Consider the following 25,305-nt stretch of genomic DNA (forward strand, 5'->3'; position numbering starts at 1 on the left):
CATGGCCCCGGCGGTGCCCGCGGCCGAGCGGGAGCCGCGCACGGGCTGGGCCCGGGGCTCCCGCCGGCCGTCCCGCGGGAGGGACGCGCTTCCCTTTGTGCCCCGGCGGCGCGGCGGCCGCGTTGCCATGGGAACCGTCCCGGCGGCCGCGGCGGGCGGAGGCGGGCCGTGCGGCGCAAGATGGCTCCCCGAGGCGGCGGGACGCAGCGTGAGCGGCGGGCGGGGGGCGGGCGCGGGCTGCCCCCGGTGCCGCGCGTCCCCGGCCACCCTCCCCCGACAGCCCCCGGCCCGGCCCCGCCCGGCCCTGCCCTCCCTTCCCCCGCGGCCCGCCCCGCCCCGCGGCAGCAAGTGGCAGCGGCCGCCGGTGCCGCGGGGCGCGCTGACAGCCCCGCGCCCAACTTGTGTTGCAGGCGCGCCCCGCCGCTGATGCGAGAGCTGCCGCCGCGCCAATGCCAGCGCCGCGCCGCCCGGCCAGCCCCCGCCGCCCCCCGGGCCCGCCCCGCCGCCGCCGCGATGGCTCTGACCTTGTTCGGTGAGTAAAGCGCCGCCGCCTCGGCCCGGCGGGCGCGGGGCTGCCGCCCCCATTGTCTGCGGCGCGGCAGCGCCTGGGCGTGGGCAGCTCTCTCAGGGCCGGGCCCGGGGCTGCGGGAACGACGCTCCGGCGGGGCAGCCCCGGCACCGGCCCGGCGGGGTTCGGCTGCGAGGGGCAGATAAAAGTTGCGGTGCCTCGGGAAGCCCCGGCAGGCGAGGGGCCGCGCGGCGGAGCCACGGGCTGGCTCCGGAGAGAGCCCGGGAGCGTGGGGCGCACGGGACGCAGCTGGCCGCAGGGAGCCTTGCCTTCCTGCCGCGGGCAGCTCCGGCGCGGGAGGCTTGGGGAGCGCTGCTCTGGCCGTGCCTCGCAGCCCGGGACGGCGTGCTGGGAAGCGGCTGGTGAAAACTCTAGTTTAAACTGTTGAACGTGTGGCTTCTCCTCAGTAACGCTATTGAATTAGGCTCGTTTGTGCTTAAGATCCGCAATTTTACCGCGGGCAAACAAACAAACAAAAGGCTTCAAACTGTGTCTGGCAAGATTAGGTAAATGCAGCAATGCAAAGAAAGCAGAAATTAGTATAACTAAGGTCAGTCAGAGTTAACAGGATAATCGGGATGTCCTTTCTTGAAAGAAGCTAGTGCACCACAAGTGATTTCTAGTGAATAGGTTTAAGTGAGGATGCGAAGTCTCATAGTGTTTAGACTGTGGGTTTTATTTCATGTGTAAACAAATGGCTTGCTTCCATTCATCTCCTGATTCTTGGGCTGGTACAATTTCTTAAAAGAATAAAAACAGTTTTGTGGGCTCTCTTAGAAATTGACACCTGTTGTATTATTGTGGCATACTCAGCCCCATCTAAAAACAAGTTTAGCCCATGTTGCAAGATCTCTGCCAATAAAATCTCTGCTGTATTGGATTTAGTTACAGTGCTGTCTCCTATATTTATATTTCCCACTCAAGTTTTTCAGGATGCAGAAGGTTGATAGGTCACAGTAAACTGTCTGTGTCATTATTGGCCTGACTTGTCCTTGAGTTCATGGGGCTTCAGGAGTTGCAGGTAGGGGAGCCCTTGCAGGTTGGCAGGTGCAGGGTGAGGTTCAAGCTCTTTAACGTAGAAGTGAAAGTGAACACAGAGATCAAATGGCAGATTGGCTGTTTTAAAACAACCACTGTGTGTGTACTGTTGTATCATTTTAAATGAGATTGTTAGAAAATACATAGTTTGTTACACAGGCACTGGAGGTAAACATTGTAGTTGTCCCTAAAAGAAAAAAAATAGGCTGTTGAAAATACACACCTTCTCCATGCTGAGTGTCATTATGATCTTTGTCTGTAAAAATTAAGAATATTTTAATTTTAGCTTTTAAAGAAAGTGGCATTCCTATATCAGATACCTTTTTTTTCACTTATGTGATTCTTTTCTAATTTGCATATGTTTGATCGACTGCATGACATATTCTATTAATACAAATTTGCATTACAAAGTAACTTGATGGTTTTCTGTGTTATCACGTCTGTTGTTACAGTAAATGACATTGATACATGTAAAAGATAATGAGTCAAGAGAAGATAAAGTGGGGTGCTCTTCTGTGTGTCTAGTTTTTAAACATTATCTTGCTGAGGGTAAAACCTCAGGCTTGCACCCTTTTAAGAAAACAAAAAGTGACGATAAAACAATGCAACAAATATGGCTCATGTGCGTCAACAAATGAATGTGGTGCCTTTCATGAATGTAAAAGCTTTAGAGTGCATCTTAAACTATGAAAGCAAGAGTGTGAGTTGTGTAAATGCAGAAATGTATGTGAGTGCAGTGTGTTTGCAGATGTGGTTGTGATTAATTTATGGTTGAGCTAGCACAGCTTACTGTGTTGCTGTGAGTCCTCTGAGCTGAGGTAGCTTGCCACACTTTGTCTCAGCACGTAACAAAGAGAGGCTACAACATGCTTGCTTTAAGCTTCAGGAACAGTGTTCAGCCTTTATTTTGAATTTTGGCTGTCTGTGGATAGTTGCATTTTTAGTTACTGCACCAGAGCTCACCCATAGTAAATCATTAAAAATACAACCCACAAAAGAATGAGGTTTTGTTTGTTTCAACATAACCCCCTACCAAAGCAATATCAGCAAATCTGAGGAAAGGCAAAATAAATGTCTGAATTAATCTATCTGTTTTAAAGGATTAAGCAGCTCTAATTGTACTACTTTAAATTCACACCTATCTTACACATGTAAAATTGTCCTGAGCAAACAGGTCCCAGGGGGGTGATTTCTGTGGTTCTGCTCACTCACATAAATTCTAGGTTCAATATTGAATTTTTGTTTTCCCTAGCCCGTAACGATGTATCACACTGAACCAAATTTCACTATTCTCAGGCTGCTTCTAGTAAGTTGTGCTCCAAAAGCATGTAAAATTTGAGATAAATTGCCATGTCAACTTGGGTGGGGGAGAAAATTTACCAAGTTTCCTGGGTCCCTTTCACACACACTTTTCCCTTAGCGTCTACTTGTGTGAGCACAGCAAGGGAGAGGAGAGGGTTGGGCAATGTCATCATGTGCTTTCTCCTTGCTCTTGGGAGTGTTTTATGGCCCTTTTGGTGCATAGTTCAAAGACTCTACTAGAAGGGGACAGGTCTAGAGAACAGAGTGACATTGTTGCAGATCCTGGATTCACATGGACATGTCCTGTTGGAGATTGCCCTTTGCCATTGTCCTCAGAGCAGCCCCACATTGCCACAGAAGCACTATCTGCAGTTTGCACCTTTGAGGTGGCACCTTGAGACTCTTGGGAAAGTTGGTTGTGAAAAGAGTTTCTAGTATTAACAGCATGAATTAACAGCATTTTTCTGCTACAAAACAAGGCTGTTACCCTTGGGCTTTATGCATCTCCTGATCTACGCCTTTTCAGTTACAGCTTATTGGCAAGTTCAGGAGGCAACAATAAAGTACAAGGGAGGAAAACATTAAGACTCTTCACTTTCTCAGTTTTAGTTATTTTGAAACTCCTTTCTTCCTGTTGTTGTCTCTCATTTATAACCTTCCAAGATCTCCGGTACTGACAGCTGGCTGTATGGAAGATAGGTAGGGAGCACCATGTTCCCCTGGTGCAGCAGTACAGGTGATGAGTCTTTGTGGTGTGGGTCATGGGAAAAAGGAGTTCAGCAGCTCCACACATGGGAAGAGGAAGAGCAGCCCCTGGTGAAAGCAGTCAGCAATGGGAGAGCATGGAATTTGTTAGCTGAAAACAAACCTCTGTCACCTCAGTCATGCTAGCTACTTCAGGCAGAAGTGTCATCCCAGAGGGGTTCATAGTTACATAGAGTTAACACTCACAGATTTAAGATGTTATTTTGATCTGTGCAGGGCCAGAACTTGCACTCCAAGATCCTTTTGGGTCCCTTCCAACTCAGGATATTCAGTGATTGTGTGCTAAAGTTACAACGGCAGAAATAGCCAGTTGTGGCCATAGGTGGTCACCCATATGTGCCATGCCTTTTTGTGCTACCAGCAGAAATAGGGTGTCACCAATACATTCAGTTTATATTCCAGCAGCCAAGCATTGGGAATGTAAGTTTGATCTAACAGTGGAAAGCAGGTCCTGCATCAGCAAAAGACTGGAAGACAGTCAATTTCTCTGAGAAGTGGAAAAAAATTTCTGTCTGATCCTTTTGTTTGTTGCAAATAATAGATGCAATACATTTGATATCCATGAGAATTGCCTATTAAGAGCTGGTGGGGATTCTAAAAACATCTTAGTCCACAAAAAGTGCACATTTTAATATGTGGTGTGTGTCAATGTCTGGAACTTGAGCAGATGTCTGGTTCTAGTCCTGCTTTTCCTCCTACAGCACAGTCATGTTCCCTCACAGAAGGAACATGGTGATTACAGGCATAGCCTCCCTTTTCTCTCTATTTCTTCCTGCCTGGTGCAGCAGCTGGAATGTGCATAACCCGGGGTCCTTCTCTGGTGTCTCAGCAGAAAGTCCAATGGCTCCATGCCCAGCCTTCAGGGAGCTGGGCTGAACCCCCTTGCCTGCTTTAGCAGAGAGGTGCCTAAGGGATACCCACTGGTCCTGCTGTGCTGAATCCCTGCAGTGTAGGTAGCTTCCTAGAGGCAGGAAGAGCAATCAGTCACGTTTCTATGGCTAGACTTCCTGAAGCCATCTGTTAATACCCTAAGATACGAGATTGCAGTGACACGGCTGAGGTGCGTGCTGTCATTCCACTTGGATGACCCAGCTATGGGAAAGATAACAAACAATGTAGAGGGAAAAGGAGGGAAGTATTAAGTTATCCCACTGTTTGCTTATGTCTTTGAATATCCTGAAAAGTGTTTAAAGAAAGTAAACATTGTACTTTGAAAGAAAAATAGTTTTGTTAAGCTTAGTGCTTGTGAGTTGTCCTTGTCTTTTATGAATTCCCTTCCTGTTCATTTATTTGCTCATCAACTCTCTTGTGTGAACAAAGGAAGACATTTCAAAACAGCCAGGAGAGATCTTCATGGACATATTTGTCATTAGTTATTCATGCTCTTGCCTTCTTGCTCAGAGTCTGCCAATGGATAAAGACTCAACCCTGAGTATTGGTGGCTAAGAAATGAGAAGTGAAGCAATTCTCTTTTAATCTTCGAAGTGCTTGCACTCTAGTGGCTACAGATGAATGGCATTAGAGACAGAACTACAGTCAGCAAGATAGATACGATTTTTTAAGGAGATGATGAACAAGGGCAGTTTTTAGAGAAATCTATAGGGAAAATATCAGAATAAAAGAAACAAACAGTACACTGCTACAGGCAGAAAGGGCAGGGACAAAGGAGCCAATGATACCTCCACTTCAGGTGTCCATACATTTCTGAAAGAGCATGTAAGTATTAATTTGTTCACTTAACAGAATTGCTTCCACAACTGTGAGCTTTGCTGTCATACTGCACAGCATTAATTTTCTATGACTTTATTTACTGCTAGGGATATGAAGTGAACCTTTTGAAATAAGTTCTTCCATACTTGAAATACTAATTAACAAATTACTATTTCAAGTTCTATGCGCCTGTGATTACAGTTCTCCAGGCACACGGTGCTTACTGACTCATAGCTGCTTCAAAAAGTAGGGTATGCTTATGTTGGTTCAAGCACATATTTTCTAATGTGTCAGTCTTAAAGAGAGAAATTTTTCTCTGAATAAATATTTTGTTTGCTTGGGAAAGGGCATTAAATTTTCGAGTGCTTGGTTAGCATACATACATAGAAAGTAAATGTTCCTCTGAAAATGGCTCACAACAGGTAATGTTGCAGATTCTCTGTAGGGTAGGAAATAGTCAAAAATTAATCTGCTTATTTCTTGTCTTGTGTGCAGAGCCTTCTAAGAACAGGAAATAAACAGATTACCTGCTATTCAAGTTCTCTATAATTTTATATGTGGCCCCAAACTATGCTTAAAACATGTGGCTACATGTGCTGGTAAAGTTTAGTCACAGAGCCCCTTAACTAAAGAGTCCACTTGTACCAGGAAAGTGTTCTCTGAATATGTAACTTAACTGAAAGTTCATGGAATTGGGACATTTATAGTAGGGCTTTTGTCACTATAGGGAACGTAAATGTAGGGTGCTATAGGAATGGTACCTATCACGGATGCTTCTAGGCCAAAAAAAAAAGTGTAAAGAGCTTTGAAAACTGTTTCAAGAGCATAAGGTGAGCAACAAAGTGAATACATATCCCATGGTGCACTGCCTGTGCTAGGTCTTTTTTACCAGGAAAGCAGTGAATTCAAAGTGATGTTTTTAACCTGGTTGCAATAGATACCCTTGAAGTGGTTAGCCCTTCCTTAAAATACCTGGGCTTCGTTCAGTACTGACTGATACCAAGCTAATTTTAGAGGAGATTTAAGCAATTCAACATCTAGTCACAATGGGAACTACAAATAGTCTAATTAGATGAAACAATTTAGGGATATTAGTACAATGTTTAGGTTTGGAGTTTTTTTAACAGGATTTAAAAATGAAGGTGATTTGTTAAAAACTGAAACCATTTTAGAGAGAAACTAGACCATCCAACTCCCATTCATGCATCTGGAAGGAAAAGCATCCAAGTGCTGTGAGTCATAAGAATATCTTCTAGGTGCTGAGCTAACCTTTCCTGATGTATAGAACCTAATGAAACAAATAAGGAGAGCAGGCTTGAAAAGGTTTTGCTGGCAATGCAATCAAAAGAAAAACCTGTATATAATCTATTAACTGGTAAATTGGTATAAACTGATCAAAATATCAGAGAAATGACACTAACACTGTAGACAAGGATGAAAAAATTTGAGTCATGGCTTCTCAGCTTAATGTTTCACACAGTGCCTAGTATAAAATGGTATTTCCTTTCAAGTGGTAATATTGTACAATAATCTAAGGAAATCAGAAGTTTGAGGACTGTTGCTGAAACTGGAAAGAACATGTCCAATGATGTGCTCAAGATGAGCTCACCTTAATGAATTACAGCGAGATTTTTCAATTTTCTCCAAGCAGATGCTCTTGTGCTATCATAGCTCAGGCACATCATTGAACAATTGCATCACTTTCCTCCTTCATGCCAGCAGATCCACTAAGAGTGGAGACAGTCTGTGGGACACAGAAGCTCATCTGATGATGTTGAAGGGAAAGACACTCTGGATGTGAGGATATAGGAACAGTTCCTAAACTTCCCTGATGTACACTTCACATTGGCCCAGGACTGATGTTTCAGGTGTAAATCTGGGGTTTCTTCTATTTGTTTGGGACTCAGCTGATGGTTTTTGCTTTGTTTGGTTTGGGTTTTTATTCTCTCACTAACTCTCTCCAAGAGGTCTTAACTGGTTTTTTAGGTGTATGAAAAGTTTTCTGTTGATAGAAAGCGTATCTCAGTGTCAAGAAAAGATTGTGTTTATGCACAGTGGCTGTGCTACAGCCTTAAATACTGCTATAACTTAAATATTACTTTAATCTGTAAACTCGAAGTGTAAACCCCTGTGCAAGCATTTTGGAAGACTGTGCTATTTTTGTTAAATAAAAGTAGATTAATCAGAATCCTCCAGGGGTGCAGACATAGGTAACTGCTCTGTGCAGTCTAAGTTGAATGTACATTGTTGGACAATTCTTTTTTTCTGAACATGGGGCGTAGCATCCGCAGCTCAGGCTACTGGGCTGCTCCACCCTGTGGACAGAGATTGTACAGTTCTGCACACAAGTGTCTTCACAGTGAAACAAAACAGAACCGAGACCTGGCCCAAGGGCACTTTTGTAGTCATTAGCAGAATATGAGATGCTTCCTCCTCCTTTATGGAATCATAAACTGGTGTGGTTATGATTTCAGTGGCATGGATTGTATCTGGCTTGTGCATCTTCACAAATGAAGGTGGAAAATTAAAAACCCTCTAGATTTTGCTTTTTTGAGTCTGTGTTGAAACAAGGAAAAGTGCCATTTAAAGCCTCTAAAATATTTGGTCTTCTAAAGCATATAACAATATAGCTAGGAAGAGTTTCTGCAGCTCTCCACGCTGCTTCTGAGGGTTTAGCTGTGCATGGAGTGAGTGATTGGTCAATGTCCTGATGCTAGTCAGGGGGAGGGAGGAGGGTTGGTCACACCCAACTGGGAAGCCAATAGTATTGCTGTGTGTGCAGCAGCATCTGTGAGTGTGTAAGGTTAACATTTGACATTTGCAGCACTCTGAATGAAAAAGGTATATAACATGAACATGATCTATTTGAAGTGATGTCATAGTTACTGGAAATTGTGCTCATAAGATTCTGTTTATTCATGTGGGAGTCTATTTTCCATGATATATTTTAATACATTGATCTCCAAATTTATTTTTGTGGCTTCATTAGCAGTTCCACGGTAAGCATCATGGAAGGCTGGTCATGTCAGGGCTGGTTTGCTTTCGGTTAAAATTTTATTAATGCTGATAGGATGTGATAAAGTGGTCTGTTTTTCATGTGACCGAATCTTAGTCCTTGGGAGAATGCATTAGGAAAACTGCATCCTCTGGCTGTGGACCTCTGAAGAAGCTGCAGGCTAGACCTTCCTGCTCACAGTGAGCAGGAAACTTCCTTTTGGTCTCTGTCAGCTCTGTGAGGAAGCCCACTGTCAAATCCAGCTTTGGTGCAGGTGGCAGGATCTGGCTCTGCTGAAAACATCACATGGTTGGATCTGGATACTCCTGGTGCTGGCAGGAGGTTATGCTTTCCTCTCTGCTACAGTTCTCATCTCAATCTCCTTCCTGCTTCCTTTGTTGCAAGAGGAGCCTTGCCACTTAAGAAGCTGAAATAAAAATATATTTTCCGATCTTCATCAGAAGATGAATGTTCCAAGGCAGTTTGCTTGTGTGAAATTTCTCTCTAAAAGTAAAGGTAAACCTTTTTCCTAAATACTAGAATTGTTTTGTTGCCCATTGCATTGTGGTGTGCTACCACAGCTGCAGAACCACAATTGCGACCATTTAATTACATAGCAAGTACAATGGAGCATCATAGACTCACAGAGTGGTTTCAGTTGGAAGGGACCTTAAAGGTCATCTAGTTCCTACACCCCTTGCCACGGACAGGGACACTTTCCACTAGATCATGTTGCTCAGAGCCCCATCCAGCTGGCTTTGAGCACTTCCAGAGGTAAGGCAGCCACAGCTACTCTGGGCAACCTGTTCCAGTCCCTCACCACCCTCACCGTAAAGTATTTAATGTAGGAAAGTTTTAGAGTACTGCTGCAGCAATGGATAAGGAGATACTAAATTTTTTCTTGTGCAGTGTAAATAGGGGTTCTGTGAAGAAAGGAGGAGCACAGTTCTGAAGAGCAAACCCAGTGCATTGGCGCAGTACCTGGCCATTCCCTGTGCTCAGATTGGCAGGGTACAGGTTGGTCTCCTCGATGCTGAATTAGTATCTGATGCATACACAGTCCAGAGCAGACTACACACTGTTAAAGTTGCTGATAGTCTTCCAGTGTTTTTCAGCTGTGCTTTATGGTTTCCATGTGAACCTGGACACAATGTTTCAGTGCAATCTTCCATCATTTTTCATTTAAAAAAACCCCAACCCAGCCTACAAAAAAAACCCCAAACAGGATGTACTTCTTCCTCACCTCTGCCTTACAGGCTGAATGTGCACACATGGCTGTATGCTTCCAATGAAGGAAGCATGATTTTGACACAGCAATTAATTCTACCGATTTCCTTTTCAGCTTCTTTTTTTTTTTGAGTAGTATATTTATAAATGGGACTTAGCAAGTGTTGAGAAAAATCTTCACTGGTTTAACAGAAACAGGAGAGGAAGCTTGTCACAGCATTCATTTCCAGTGGTGATCTCATGTGCCTGTAAGTGTTGTGTTGCTTTGTTGTGGTGCTCAGGGAGCTCTTAGCTGAGCTGTGTATCTGCCCAATGCCACATCACGTCAAAGCAAGCTGTGGTCACAGTCCCCACGCAGCACCCTTGTGTGCCCCTCCTCGGTAGCAGAGCAGCAAGTGCAGCAGTAACTCCACAGAGCATCTCTTATTCCTTAGCTTTTATTGAAACTGTACTGTATGAGAAGATACCTGCACCCCAATCTGCCTCCAGCTGCATTAGACCAAAGGTGATCATTTTGTCTCAACTTGCTCTTTTGCAGGCTCAGAATTAGCAGGAGCTGAACCATAACCCCTGTGTCACAGCTGTCCCCAAGCATGGTGAGCCCCAGGGTGGGACAGAGCACATAGCACTCCTGGGACACGAATTTGGGGGATGCCTCCCAAGCAGCCTCTGAGATGAGTGAGTTGCAGACAGCTCTGTCAGAGGGGGGCTCACTCTTGCTAACTCAGCTTGTTGACTTTTTTCCTCACTTAGTGGAATGGTCTGTGAGAAGCAGAAAGATCTTTTTTAATTGCTTTTTTGGTGGATGCTGTTGATGCTGCTGGTAGTCATGACTTTTAAATGTAAAAAACTGGCGTCTTCCTTCTCCCACTGCTGTGCAAGAGCAGCTGTGTAAGACACAGGCAGGGCTTGCTGTGTCGCAGAGGTGTGTTAGCATTTACCCTTCTTTCTACACAGAAACCCTGTGTATCACAGTCTCTGACAATTGCTTGCAGCGTTCTCCCTCACAGCAGCTCTCACCGAGCCGTGTAGTCAGGCCAGGACCATTTTTAAATTATAAAATGGATTTTTGATGTGTCACATCCTATCACTATCCTTGTGTCTGTCTGTGTGTGTTTTCCTGTGCTGTCAATTGCCATGATAGGGTTCTTTTTATAAAGTCAAAGTGGACCCGAAGACACCGAAAAAGCTGTTATCCAGAGAGACAATGCTGGCTGGGGGAATATTGGGTTAGCAAGACTTGGGAATAGAGATACTGATCTTCCTTTGATCTATAGCATGAGCTCATCCACAAGGGCCTCTGCTTCTATCACCAGCTACTGTTGCTATTTTCTGTTTAGGTGTCTCATTCTGTAGGACTAAGCCTGTTCGTCACTTGTGGACATTTCCATGGGATCTTAATTCCAGTAAGGATTTTTTGATATCCTAGAAATAATTGTTGGAAACCTCCTTTTAATGTAGTGCCATGATAACATGAGAGCTAATAACCCAAGTTTCCATTATTTGTGGAGCAATTTGTCTTTCTTCTAATTAGTGGAAGAAAGGAGAAAGAAAACAACTTCAAAACAGAGACAAGAAAACCATCTGAATTAATTTCCTGTAGGGCAAAGAGACATATGGAGTTAGCGGAAAATCGACTTGGGGGTTATCTCTGAGCATTGATCATATCAAGCTTTCCAGCTATTTCTCCCATTCCTTCAGGGCAATAGCAAACCTTTGTTCAACTCTCCTTCCAGCAGCCTGTTCCCAGCTCCCCTGATCTGCTCTTCTCCTCGCAAACACAGAAGGAACTGAGGACAAATGGGAAGGCCATGCAGAAAACCTCTCAGTGCTTGCAGAGCTGCTAAAGCACCTCTGAGGCAGTTGTTTGGCTGTTGTTCCAACCCCACAGTGTGCTGGGTGATGCAGCAGTGGACCCAGAGCACAGCTTCTCCATGGACTGGCCCTGCTCTCTCTCCTTTGTCTGGTTCTTGCCTAGTGCAGCAGATGAGCCTGCCAAGGAGGAAAACCATTATGAAAAAGATGGATGTAATACTATAAACAGGGAGGGGCTATTGGGTGGATATCTTTCACCGTTATTCTCTGACTGCAGTTATAACAGTGAGCCATGGAAGTGCCAGAAAGGAATGTGAAGTTTTCAGCTTTTCTACCTGGAGCATCCTAGTTCATGTCATTGGAGGCCTCTTGGACATTTTAAATGAGAACAGGAAGAGATAAGGAGTGGTTTGTCTTTCAGACTGGGGAGAAGCTCACAGCAGTTGGAGAATGCCTTTTAGAATAAAAATTTAAATTCCAATTAAGAAAACAGGCATCCCACCACATTGTATCTATTTCCCATCTCAGACCCTGCCAATAACTTTTTTTAGGGCTTTCCTTCATGACACTGTAAAAAACAATCATGATACTGGGCAGGGGTACTTTACTTGGTAGTTTCATCTGTTCTGGAAATAAGGACATAAATACAAACCAGATTTTTGCCTTAGCAATGGTGTGTGTTATTGACAACTGTTTCAGAAAATGAAAAATCTGTTTATAAAAGGAATCATAGTAAGTTAGACTTGATGGTCTGAGTGTTTAAATGGGTGAAGTTTGAGGAAGGACAGCATACAATATTTACTTGACCAGCTGACACAGTTAGAGAGATGTTCTTTGGAACGTGTGAGTCTGTCTTGCAGCCAGTTATAACAGCAGTCAGGCTCTTAATCAGATCAGCTCTTAATTTTCTCTGGATGGCTCTGATTTTTGCCTGAGCTGCTTTTGGGTGGTTTGGTTTAGGTTTTTTTTTACCCCAGGAGGTTAATGGATGCACAGCAGCTATCTTGGTCTAAAATGCAAGGGTGGACAACTTCTCAGCAGGTTTTTACCAATGGATAGGGTGGCAGAGTCAGTCTCGTGGTCTTTTATAGAGGTTTAGCTTTTGGTAAAGCCACAACACTCTACTTAAAGGTGGATTTTAGAGCAGGAAGGTGAACTTACGTTCATTATCTTGGTGGTGTGTGTGGAAAAACAATTCAAAGCAACCAAGAAAACAGTGATAAAGCATGTCTCCCCATTCAGCAAATTAGGGCATTATGCAGTGGATGGAGGGGTTGTATTTCAAAAGTGCCTGAAAGCTTGTCCTTTTTTTAGGGTCTCTTCTCAGCTTTGACTTGACAGACATTGTATTCAGGGGAGAAGACTAATTTACAGCTAAATGACACTTTTACACCATATGATGTTTCTCCTTTTCACTGGTAGGGTAACCATTCAGAATATTTGTGTAATCAAGCTCCAGTCAATATTCCCTGTTAGAGGTGTTAGAGAAATGAAGACAAAAAAGTATTTTTGTGGATGCCTTGAGGCTGTGACTGTAATAGCTGTCACTGGCTTGGAGTTAGGGTAAAACTGATGTGCCCTTGTTAGTGTTATTAATGTTTGGAAGAAGTGAAGCAAGCAATGGGAAATTAGCTCTGTCTCTGTGCAGGCAGGCTTTTAAAATAGGAGACAAATAGGGATTTGCAGAAGAAAAAAACAGGAAAGGAAATGTCAAAGGGTAGATGTTTCCTCCTGTATTATCCCTTGCCATGGTTGGAAGGAGAGAGTGTAAGAGCAATAGCTTCAACAGGTATTTCTTCAGCCTTCCATGTGAACTTCACCAGCCATGACCAAAACAGTGTCTCCAAACAAAACCATCTGGATTTAAGAACAAAGAAGTTTGATTACAGTGTTCAAGCTTGTGTTACCTGACATTACTCTGAATTTAGAGTAAACAACAGTTTGCTGTACTGATCTAAAAGATGCTTGGGAAAATTTCCTGTTAAATCTAAAAGATGCTGTTCATCCCATAAAGGCCTATTTCTGAAAATTTTGACCTTGCAAAATTAGTTTGCAATAGACCTTTCAAATAACCCATAGGGAGGATGGGAAACAGCCGAACTCATTGATCCAGCACTTCAGAGCTGCAGTCAGACACAGTCAGTTTTGTCACAATGAATTTAAAAAAAAAAAAGGGCAGGCTGTTTTAAATAGATGCATTAGAGAGGCATATTTAATTTTGACAACATCTTCAGCTGGAAGTTGTTTACTGTGTAAATTAGACATTTCAGGATACCTGAGCTAAATCAGAGGATTGCAAGACAGCCTTTGGCCTGACTCTGTTGTACCTGCAGCTGACCTGCAGAGCCATATCACAAAGCAATTCCCATTGTGTCTGTCTTTTCTTAGGGAGCAAAGGTGGTGTTCCCAGTAATACTGAAAATCAGCAGCAGCCTGTTTTCTGGAGACTGAGGTAGCCCCCCTGGAAACAGAAAGCAACATTAAATTCTGTCTTCGTTATATGCCCACAAGGTGGCACTTGCCATCTTCTTACCTCTCTGAGATGTAAAATTTTATACTTTCATCAACACTAAAAAATAATACTAGAGGTTTTAAAACTTATCTTAAACAGTAAGCTACCTGTGCTTTCGTGGGAGGGGTATTTCCCCACCCCTCCATTAAACTAAAATCAGGAGAAAAACAGCTGTATTTTGCTTGTTACCATTGCATATGTAAAAACACTGCCATAACATTTAAGATATTTTTTTTTGCTGTAAAGGATTAAAAAATATTTTATTTCTCATTACACACAGTCACATGCCAGTATTTTATCTGGCAAAGAGGAAGAAAAATTAATACTTCCTTCCCTTACTTTGGTTAAATGAGAATCTAGAAATGAGTCATTTGCAACCTGGTCTAATCACTTAGAGGATGAGTTCATTTAATTGCAGCAGTGCTTGTGATGAACAAAATACTACTTCTTAAAATTTCCCGTCATTCATAAAAAGGCAATAATAGTAGACCTGCTCATAAAAGGCATTGAACTCTGGCTGTTTTCAGTGGGTCTCACATTCAACCCCATTAGAAGCATTCCCACAGAATTTATTGTCGCCAGACCAGACGTTTGTAGAAACAGGATGGCAATGTGATCCGTTTTTTCTTTCCCCCTCAAGACTGATGTAATTATCAGAGCTTGCCCTTCTTTTGGCCCCTTCACTTTTGCTGAGTCTGCTTTCTTGTCTCCCCCTTGGTCACATCAGAGAAATGCCATTAGACCTTGTAGCTTTCTGGGGCATTGTTCACACTGACTTTCTCTTAATCATTTTTTCTCCAGTAATAATTAGAAACCTAATTGTACTTTTTGGAGTGGTGAAAGAAGAAGCATGAGAGGATGAAAGAGCAAATAAAAATAAGTTTTGTCCTGTTAAAAATTCCTGGGGCACAGTGTGTGTGATGTAGTGCCATCGTGCAACTGAAGGGATGCTTTCATTATTGGTGCCTATTTTCAGTGGTTTGTATCTTTCCTTTAGATTGTATTTTACTCTTGTTCCCTTCCCAGATGGAAATGCCTTTGAAAAAGAGAAGAAAAACATTGAACTGTCTTCTTGCTTAGATAACTCAAACGTAATTTAATTTTAAAAGTCTAAAGCTGATCACATGCATTAGAATTTATGGGCATTGAGGAGTGTAGCCACCTGCACCGAAGGGCAAGGCAAAGGAGTAAAACTGCGTAAGAAGAGTTGTCACTGGTGACTGTCACCTCTACCCACAAGCTTGGGCACATCCCTATGGATGGATGGATGGCTTTAGTGGTGGAGTGCCGTTCTTGTGTGCCAGCTTTTCTGGCCTGGCTGGAAGCAGCTCGGTGTGCTTGAGCTGGCTGCCTGTGACCTCTGCCTGCAAATTGCCATCCCCTGGCAGGAGATGAACCACATAAGCTGGTGATAGCTCCTTTTGGACCTAGAGGCAATTTGTCTCTGTGGACAGACTGGGATTTAGCTGGCATTTAGCAGCTACCTCACTCCAGCTCCCCACCACGGTGGGTTGTTGCAGCATGATGGGCTTAGAGCAGGGGATGCTCTGCTGGGAGAGTTAGCTCTCTGCACACCACTGGGTGCATGCTGAGCCCTAACATCCGCCAGCATGTTAAACTGGATGCTTGTTTGATGTCTTTTCTCTACCTGGAGAAGGTGGAGAAAATACATGGTGGTTTATTTGGAGACATTTGCACTGAAGCTCCTTACAGCAATGGTATCTTAGGAAGAGCCTTGATATGTCTAAAAGTTTTCAAAGCTCTTTTCTTTTTCTTAATCCAAAGGAAATTGTGTGCCAAATATAACATTAAAGTAGCATCAAAGACTCAGTAGCAGTCTAGAAGTATCAGTCATCATTGCTGAGTGTCATACAGTATGTTGTATATTCAGGACTTGGCAAAAAAATGTGGTGCTTATTGCCTGGGGTGCTCTCAGCCCTGCTGGGATCTTCCCATAAACACAGGAAATTCTGTGATGCCCCGGTTGTGAAACCCTAAGTGTTTTCCACATGGCCCCAGGCTGCGTGTGCCATCAGGTTCTTGTTATTAATGTCTTTGTTTTAAGGGATAAATAGAGCAACATTATATTTGGGTTAACATTATTTATTCAGTAGCCTTTAAACCCCAGGGTGTTTTTCTGTAAAATAACAATGTAAGAGGTTTTGTTAAGGAAAAATGAATATACCAAATAGTTGCATGACCTGTCTTAAAAATGTACTGCAAGCCCATGCAGGTTATTTTGGTCAGAAATAGTTGGTTGCCCCTTTGCTGTGGAAAGGTGAAGGCAGGACAGGATTGAGCCAGAGGATCATTTCCCTTTTTGTATACATGTGAAGGACTTGGATGCTGAAAAAATATTTGTTTCTAAGAATACATATTTTGCCAGGTAAGAAAACCTGTCTTGTTTATTGACAGTGAGTGAAGTGCTGTGGTCTGCAGCCCGTGGCAGCTGTGTGTGGCACCCTGCAGCTGGGGCAGGGTGGGTTGGTTTCCACAGGACCTTGTGTAATGGGCAGCGGCCGTGCATGTGGCACTTGCTCTTTCCATCAAGGTCCTGGTGTGTGCCACTTACTGCTTCACCACACATGCTATAGACAGGGATGATTTGGTGTTTTCTGCACCCTCTACCCTGCTGCCCCCTTTCCAGAAGCTGTCTGCCATCATCTTCCCCTTTTCCTGTGCCAGCTGCGCAGGGACTTGTGCAAAACGCTTCCAGTGCTGCTGCAGCCAAGGATCAGCTTTTCATATTTACCCTGAAACCATGGAGTTGTAGTCCATCTGTTTTAGTGCCGCTGCCTAGGGCAGTGGCTGTATTCATCCTTCAATTAACTCAGTGCTGTTTGAGTTTTATTTTGGTTGGAGTGTGTAAAAGCACTAACTGCTAGGGCCTGCTTGGCTACTGCTGAAAACATTTTGTGATGGCTTGGGCTTAGTTTCTGAAATGCTGTTGGCACTTGTACTCTGAAAAACAGAGGTGAAATTACATTTTCTGTTCAACTCTGCTGTTTTTTGTGGCTTGCGAATCTCACCAGCAAATAAATTATGGCTTTGTTTCTCTAAGTCAAGTGATGTTTTTATGTGAATCCTTTGGGCATAGAGAAGGTGCTAATAAGGAAGATCTGGGGGCTGAAGAGGAATTTTCTAGAAGTTGCTTTCCAGGCACAAAAAGGAGTCTGTTGTGTGCGTCAGCAAATGGCCACATCCGCTGGGCTGGTCGTGAATCTCTCCAGGAGTTAATTTTTGACACATGCTGCTGCCAAACAAAGCAAGATTAGCATCTTACAGCGCATGCTAATGCTTTCTGGTTAGTGCCTAGGCTGTAGCTTACAGAAAAATATTTATACTTCCTTGCATCTTTTCATATTTGTGACTTATACCATTCTTTGGTCCTAGATCAGTTCAGAACATGAAATTAGACATTTTTCTCTCCTGATCATGTTGGTATTTGGTCCACATGGCTAAGAACTGCCCTCTTCCACAGAGTTCACCACCTGAGGCCTCACCTGTGTTCAATAGAGATATTATCAAATAAAGTCAAAGGTTGGGGTAAGAGTTGCTGTGTCAGCAGATAGATGATTATTTCCTCCCAGACAGCATTAATCTCTGATGTTAGAGATGAGCAAGCTGCAGGTACTGACATCCAGTAAAAGAAAAATAAAACTGAATTCTCTCCAGGAAGTCTCTCTGTAAGTCCTACATTGCTTTATGGGGTTACCATGCAGAATTAAGCTGCTGCTGCTCCTCTACCCTAGAGCTGGCTGGTCTCCAGTGGGGAGAGAAACAGCCATTTCGAGCAGAGGTAAACATTTTTATTCTTTCTTTAAAAGGAATACACAAAGACAAGCACTCTAAACAGTTTGAGTCAACAGTAACAGTTTTCATATCTGCAGTTAAAATGTACACTCTGAAAGTACTGCAGTTGTCCAGATTTATGTAGTGGATAAAATAGGAGTGGGTAAGAAAGAAGCACAATAACGAAGGGAAATGCTACATTGTAATGTCACAATTACTCACATTTGTGTTTATGGAAAATCTGAGATGTTCTCCTAGTGTTTGTGTCTGTATCTGAACTTCTAAATGGCTGTACGATTGTCTATTGGCAGACACCCATTTCTGTGGAAGTGAGTGTTTCTGACGGTCAGCCTATGCTTTTCAATTCTTAATTGAAGGTGGTTCATGCTCAAGATGCATGATTTCTTTTTTTTCTTTTTTTTTTTGTTTTTTTTTTTTTTTTTGTTTTTCTTTTTTTCCCCTCACATGAATTGGTGTGCTCAATGGATGGCATACTGGTGGACCCAATGCTCACAAAAATGTGACATTTCTGGCTGTTGCTAGAAGCTGCCTGTTGTGCTGTTCTGGGCTTTGTCTCTCTGTTTTCTCTGCATTTAAGCAAATTTCAAGGAATCTTTGAGTAGAGATGAGATGAGACAAAATGGCTTGAAAATGAGATGCTGAGCAGATAGATTGGGATGGATAGGTGAATCCTAACGGGACAACATTGGGAAGCAAACCAAAGCACTGGTCAGGGATGAGGGGAGAGGTCTTGCATGCACATGGAGATTGCTAAGGCTGGGGGAGTCCGAAGTCCTGGAAAAGAGTGTGTTTGAGAGGAAAGAACATGATGCCAAGAAACTGCTAACTATCCAGAATTTCTCCTATGATTAGAATATAAGGAAACCAAAGGTAGATCTTCAGGAAACATTGCAGTTGTGAATGGCTTGAAACAAAGTGAGAAAGAATGGGCTACTTGGATCACATCATCCTCAGGATTCTACATATATGAACTGCTAGCGTTAAATACTGCTTGTACAAACTGCCAAAGTAAGAACAAACACTATGTCTGAGTTGCTCAGAATAAAGTTGGTGTAACAACACTTGTCAGAAGCTTTATAGAAAGCTGAAGAAAAGTGTTTATTGTCTTACATGGTAAATTTGGCTTACGGGAAATCTGTGTGGTTTTTAAGTACATATGATCTGCACTGTGTATGTAGCCCAGCTGATTCTGAGTGAAAGTATCTGTCAGCTTGAAACTGGTCTCAGTTTGAAATTGCAATTTATGTACAGTGTCCCTGATCTAAAATGTCCTTGCTGATGAGAGTACCTTTGTGCTGGCAAAAATCTGACCAATGCTGGTAGGATCACATCTGGACAGAGCTGATAGCATCAGCTTATGTATTTATGTTTTCTGTAGTGCTCTGGGCCTTTGGAGAAGAGTAGCTTTAAGCTGAATTGCATCTCACGTAGGGCAGAAAATACAGTTAAGATAGAGCCTGATGCACAGCTTGTAGAAAATGATTTTATCATGGAAACATTTAGTAGAGCTTAGTTACTGTGAAAAAATCTGAGAAATGACAGTGTAGAGTTTATTGCGTTAATTAGAAAGTGCTGCAGCATTAGTGAAAAAATGTATTTTGGGTTCCACATTTTCTGTGGGTTTTTTATCATGCCTGTAGGTGCTTTTCAGATGCCTAATTGGAGATGCTGTACACGGAAGCCTGTACTATCTGAAAATCAAACCCTTGGCCTAATAATGCATTTCCAAATAATTTCGATGTAGTAAATGGGCTCACATAGGTTAACCTTTAAAAACGGGTAACTAATAGACAGGGCTGGTGTTTATACTTACTCTGTTTCATCTCTGTGTAGTAGGACAGTTTTAGTAATAGAAACATTCTTTCTCAGAAAAAAAACCCACTACACTCTCCAAAAAACCCACCAAAACACTCTCTGCTTCACTGTTTCACTGTGCTTGTACTTGCTAGTACACTGGTTTATATTAGATAACTTTTTTTTTTTTTTAATCACAATAGAAATGACCTTTTGTTTTTTCATTACCTCGTGTGGGATGGCCGGAGGGTATTCTCACACTGTAAAGGCAATAAAGCTCACCAACAGATTTTTTTCCAACAAAATCCTTGTGCACAGCTGCATAACATAAATCATTCCTTCCTATTTCTGAATGTTAGATATTTGCTGTATGAAAGTAACTGCTGTTCTTGCCTGACTTTAACAAGGTTTGAGGTTTTTTGTTTGGCACAAATACTGTCGCTTTTTAGTTTTATAACCGTGCTGTCCTTAGTTGTAACAATTGCATGGCTTAAGTGTGAGCAAGTATAGGTTAGATTGCATTATGTTTGCATTTTCATAAGTCAGCTCATATTTTATAAATACAATGTGTGTTGTCCTTTACTTAAATTATATATTTGTAAATTCAACTAGTGCATATTTTGCCAAAACCCAAAGGATATCAAAAGCAAATTCTGGTAGTGGGGTGAGAGTTGTCTTCTGGGACTAGAACCATTGTTTTTACTTAAAAATGTACCCCTTTTCCATATGACATTGCATTGCTAAGGGATCATGTTACAGTGCTTCTGGAATGAATCGCCTTGCACTGCCTTAATTAAAGGTATCAAAGTAGAAATGAATAACCCTGGCTGCATCTGTTGCTGCTCATTTGCTTTTACTGCCACAGTGTAGCACGATCTGCTTAAGGTATCTGCAGATTCTGGCTGATCCACAGGATGTGGTGGAGCATCTGCAGGACCTTCCAGAGGTCAAACCCCATCATATTCAGGGGGGTGGCAGTTTAACTGAGTGCTGTCTTAATAATAAAGTCATAATTTATTGTATTTATAAAACCCACTGCCACCAACATAGCCTGCAAGGACTGCATCCTCTTCATGCATAGAGCTAAAATACAAGGTAAAAAATTGAACAAAATTACAGCGCAGCCAGGGCAGAGAGTGTTCTGGGAGAGTCTGGCAAAGTCTGTACCAATTAAACTGGAAAATATCTCATTCCATTAAGCTCTGGTTTAGAGATTTTTGACATAACTATATATGTGAGAGATGGACTACAGAAAGTATCTGAAGAAGACAGATTGCTTACCCTAAGGGGAGCAGCTTCAGGCTCAGTTTTACAGGTCTTAAGGACTCTCAAGTGGAGATGCCACTCAGGCCAAAATTCAAGCAGCAGATTCCCAGATTGCTTGATCTTCGTGTAACCTTTTAATAAAAACTAGAAATTCGTGTTTTGTTGGATGCAGCAGGTAGTTCCAGTGAGCAGACAATTGCAAACAGAGCTCAGGCATGAGCACTGCAGTCAGAAGGGGCTTCAGACAGCAGGGCTGGCTGTGTGGGTGGCTCAGCTTGTGACCCTGTGGTGTCATGAGGATGGAATAACTCTCACCAACTCCAAGGCAGATAAGCACAGCATCTTGCAGAAAGCCTCAGTGACTTGTGGCACCAGAACTGAAGCTGGTCAGAGCACTAAACAGTGGATCAGTGTGGAAGTTTGCAACACAGCCCTGAACTCAAAATGTCAGATTAGTTGTAAAGCAAGTTGTAAGGGTGAGAGAATTTAGAAAATGTTGGGATTTTATTTTTTAAAACTAGATTTGAAAATTAAAATTTGGGATTAGAAATATGTTAGTACTTTTAATATATACTCACTTCTTCCAAAAAGAGCTTGTACTTAGTATGAACCAACCCCCCCCGCTTTTTTCCAAAATATTTCACTGTCCTTGCATACTCTGATTTTATTTTAGGAGTTGTTAATTGCCATCCAGAAGAGAAAAAAGCTAATGGCAGGAATAAGTTGTGTGGAAACTCATTTATTGGAATATAAATTGAGATTAAAAAAATCTTTCTGTTGTAGTTTAAAATGGAATTTATAGACATATAAATAGTAAAATAGTATACATTCTCCTTCTTCCTCACAGTATGTTGGCTTCTGATCTGCATGGTTACCATTTTTCAAATGTGTTTCTATAGTTTTTTTTTTAGCTGGATAAAGAAAAAAACTTTTCCCATTTTCAGTTTAAGTAAAGAGGGGGAAATTTTAACAAGTTGTTCTATACCCTAATATTAAAAAATAAGTGTAGAACCTAGGTGCAATATTATCTTAATAATTCTGCAAGTACTTCTGCAGGTTATTTCTATGTTAAAATGTTTCCAACACAACATTAAGATTTTTTTATTTTCTTTCAGATACTGATGAATACAGACCACCTGTTTGGAAATCTTATTGTAAGTATGTCTGTGTTTTGGGGATTTTTTTCCAAGTCAGAGCTGAAAATGTTTCTGTTGGAGGCTTTAGAAGACTCATTTCTCTTTTCATCAGAGTGCAAGTTTAAGAAGTATCAAAGGGGGTTATTTCTGATTAGAGATAGGTGTAGTTGAACTACCTCCAAGGACAAGTGAACATAGATTATTTGGAGGAGTAGCTTTTCTGCCCCTTATTAACATAAGTTGTCCCACTGCTGGTTGGTCTCACTTGTAGTGTTTGTCTGCCTAGACCAGGGCTTACACAGACTCCATTCATGTCTTAAATTTGGTATCCTTGCAAACTTCTAGGGCTCCTGTTATCTTGTACCTTGCGTCACTAGAGCTGAGCTTGAGCTGGGTAAAAAAACTCAAATTCTTTTCATCAGGAATTTGCTGATGTAGTAAAATGAGAGCATTTGTTTGGCCTGGTGTGACAAATCACAAGCAGGTTTTTTTAAGCCCTGGTTACAAGGTGGTTTGCTACTGACCTGCAGTTCTCTCTACATGCTCTGCAATTTTGGTGTGTGTGCCCTGCCCAGGGGGAGCTGGTCTTGCAGGCTGCCTCAGTCAGGTGTGCAGGGCAGCAGTCCAGGTGCCTTGCCCTGAGATCAGTGCCACTCTCCTGGGAACTTCACAATTTGATGTTTTCCATTCAAGGAAACCAAACCCAAACCAAGCCAAAAAAAGCAAACCCACAAAAAAAGCAAACAGCCATTTTTAAATGCAAAAGAATTCCATGTAAAGGAATGTCCTGTTGTTTGGCTGCTAATGGAGGTTTAGGGACATGGAAGAGAACATGAGAAAAATGTATAAAAGCATCATAGCTTCCCACAGTGCCTCACCTATAAATTCTAGTTCTTTGTAGATAGAAAAGCCAAGACGTGAGACATTTTGAGACTCAAGGAGCCACAGCAAGAAAGAATAGTCTTTTGTGAAAAGCAGATTTTGAAAACAGAATGTTTGTGTGTATAACACACTTAACAATTTAGGGATGTCAGACTTACATTTGCATTACTTTGTATATATTTAGCTTGGTGTCTTCAGGCTGGATAAAGGGATTTGCTCAAGCAACATTTCACATTGTGAAAGTGTTTGCTCTCTAAAGTTTGAGGAGATTTAGCACTTGAGAAAATGTAGTTATTTCAAAAGGTTTCCATCCTGCTATGGGAGACTTTTCAATCAGAGATGTGAAATTAAAGGCTTGGTGAGAGCCATGGTTAGTAAGAGAGCAAGTGTAAGAGGGCAGATTTGATTCGTTTTTTCAGCTCTGTACCTTCTGTGAATGCAGGGAACGCTGCTTCCTTGTTCAGTTTATTCCATGCCATAATCCATAGCAGGAAGGTTCACCCTCCATCATACCAAGTCTTCACAGGCAGCTTGACAGAAGCTGAAAGCCTGGGCACATGCAAATGTGTGTGACCCACTCTCCAGCATGGTTTGTATGTGTGGTCTGTGTGCACCCACTCTCCTACAGCATCATGGTTTACCTGCCGTGGTGAACCTTCCCGTGGTTCCAAGTAAGGTCTGAATCCCAAGGTTTGATTAAAATTCTGTCTCATGACAGATGAAGAGGAATGTCTTGTTTGACTTCCCTGGCAATAATAACAGCAAGGAAACTGGTGTTGAACAGTTTGAACTGCATACATCAATGAGAGGAGGAGGGATAGGAATCCTGTTGTGTAACTTAGCTAGTCAGCCTGCTGTGCTTCTTACTGGAAGAGGAAAAAGGTACTGTCATCAGTGAAAAGAATCTCCTTTCAGAAAATCTTTTTAGCCTGGCTTGAAGTAAGGTGGAAAACAGTTCTCAGTTTTCAGCCAGTTTCTGTGGAACATGCTGATTGTCGGTCTCCACTGCTCTTTTGTGAAATTCAGAAAAATCTTTACTTGCTCTTTGATTTTACATTTTTTTTCCTTTGAACTTGGCTCTGCAGTTCTCAGAATTAGATATGGACAAGGTCCAGTGCCAGCAAATACAGCTTTTGTAATAGAAACTAGGGAATCTATGTGCTGGCAATATAAATGGTCATGCTACGCTTAAAATGATAATTGCAGTTTTATATACCAATGTGTTCTTGCAAAAAACATTTTTGTACTACCAGTACAGTATGGAAATTACTGATTTTTAGTAACAACAGGAAAAACCATTAGGTTTTGTTTATTTGGAACAAAGGGAGTGTTTTTTTTCCAGTTTATGATTCTGTGATCATTGGACATCTTACCATTTTCTCCATTCCCATGTAGCTTGACACATAAATACAGCATTTGCCAGTAGAAAAGACTTGGGTTCAAATGAGAATTGTAATGAAGTCAAATCATATTGGTTAAATTAATGTATGGTCTTATTATCTGAAGAAGGTGATAGCACATGTTATTAGACCTTGGTATTAGTACTAATGATTGAAACATAATTTAATTTTAAAAGATTACGATTCCAAATGCCCATTTTGCCAGTTCTAGTGTACTGTTGAAATACTAACTTAGTGTTGACAGCCTCATTTTGAAGGTGATTTGCCAAACCAGATTCAGTTGGGATAGAAGTGGAAAGTGATTGCTTTGGTATTATACTAGAAAGTCTGCACATACTAATAGCATTAAATTTACATCTGGTTCCAAAGATCTGTTCTGGCTTGATGAAACTTATTTTAAAAATAGAGAAAAAGGAAGAGGGAAGATGTAAATGTAAGTGTATGTAATAATTTGGGCTTTAGCTATTTTAATCTGCTACTCAACTCGTTATGTCTTTAGATAGGCAAAGGCCATCTTTCTCTTTCTTCAGAAGGGTCCTCACTGAGCAGTGACAAAGGCAGAGGTTTGAACTGCACAGTTCTGAGTGATTCTTGTAAAGTCTTTACATATTGCTGGTGACTGGGTGTGAGCCCAGCATAGTAGGAATGGGCTCCATCTGCTTACTGAAGAAAATCTGTCAGCAGCCTGATTTAATATAATGAACTTTAATTTGTGTTTATTATGATTCTTTTTCTGATCTGTTTGTTGGAAACTTGTCTGTTATTACCTAGTTATTCCACATTACTTGATCAATTGATTGTAAAGAAAATCAGTATCCTGTTTTGGCTTGCAACATTCTTATTTTCTGACAATTTGTTAGTAGATTTTTATATCCTTGGTGTACTTGCATTAAATATTGCAGAAAGTCTCCTTTATTTAAACAGCAATGTTTAATGTTAAAATGCCTAACTTACAGAATTATTCTGTATTAATTAGAATTTAACTTCTGCCTCCTCCCAGTGTATCAGTTGCAACAGGAAGCTCCCCATCCTAGAAGAATAACCTGCACTCGTGAGGTAGGTATTATGGCATTCAGTTTATA

The 25,305-nt window shown here is 42.0% G+C and overlaps 1 protein-coding gene across 2 annotated transcripts in view; it reads left to right on the forward strand.

The window, feature by feature from the left end:
- The first annotated feature begins 437 nt into the window (after positions 1-437).
- CHN1 (chimerin 1) overlaps positions 438-25,305 on the forward strand; it is a 94,626-nt gene continuing 69,758 nt past the window's right edge. The window contains exons 1-3 of one of the 2 annotated variants that reach the window (XM_085066403.1): positions 438-532; positions 21,921-21,959; positions 25,224-25,279. In XM_085066403.1, the coding sequence (XP_084922529.1) occupies positions 514-532; positions 21,921-21,959; positions 25,224-25,279 (114 nt within the window). In that variant the 5' untranslated portion in view covers positions 438-513. Of the gene's footprint in view, positions 533-17,610; positions 17,732-21,920; positions 21,960-25,223; positions 25,280-25,305 lie in introns of those variants that run through there. The other variant, XM_085066404.1, reaches the window with a different exon arrangement.

The sequence above is a fragment of the Lichenostomus cassidix genome, chromosome 7 (genome assembly GCF_008360975.1).
Source record: "Lichenostomus cassidix isolate B80296 chromosome 7, HeHo_3.0, whole genome shotgun sequence".
Taxonomy (NCBI): Eukaryota; Metazoa; Chordata; class Aves; order Passeriformes; family Meliphagidae; genus Lichenostomus; species Lichenostomus cassidix.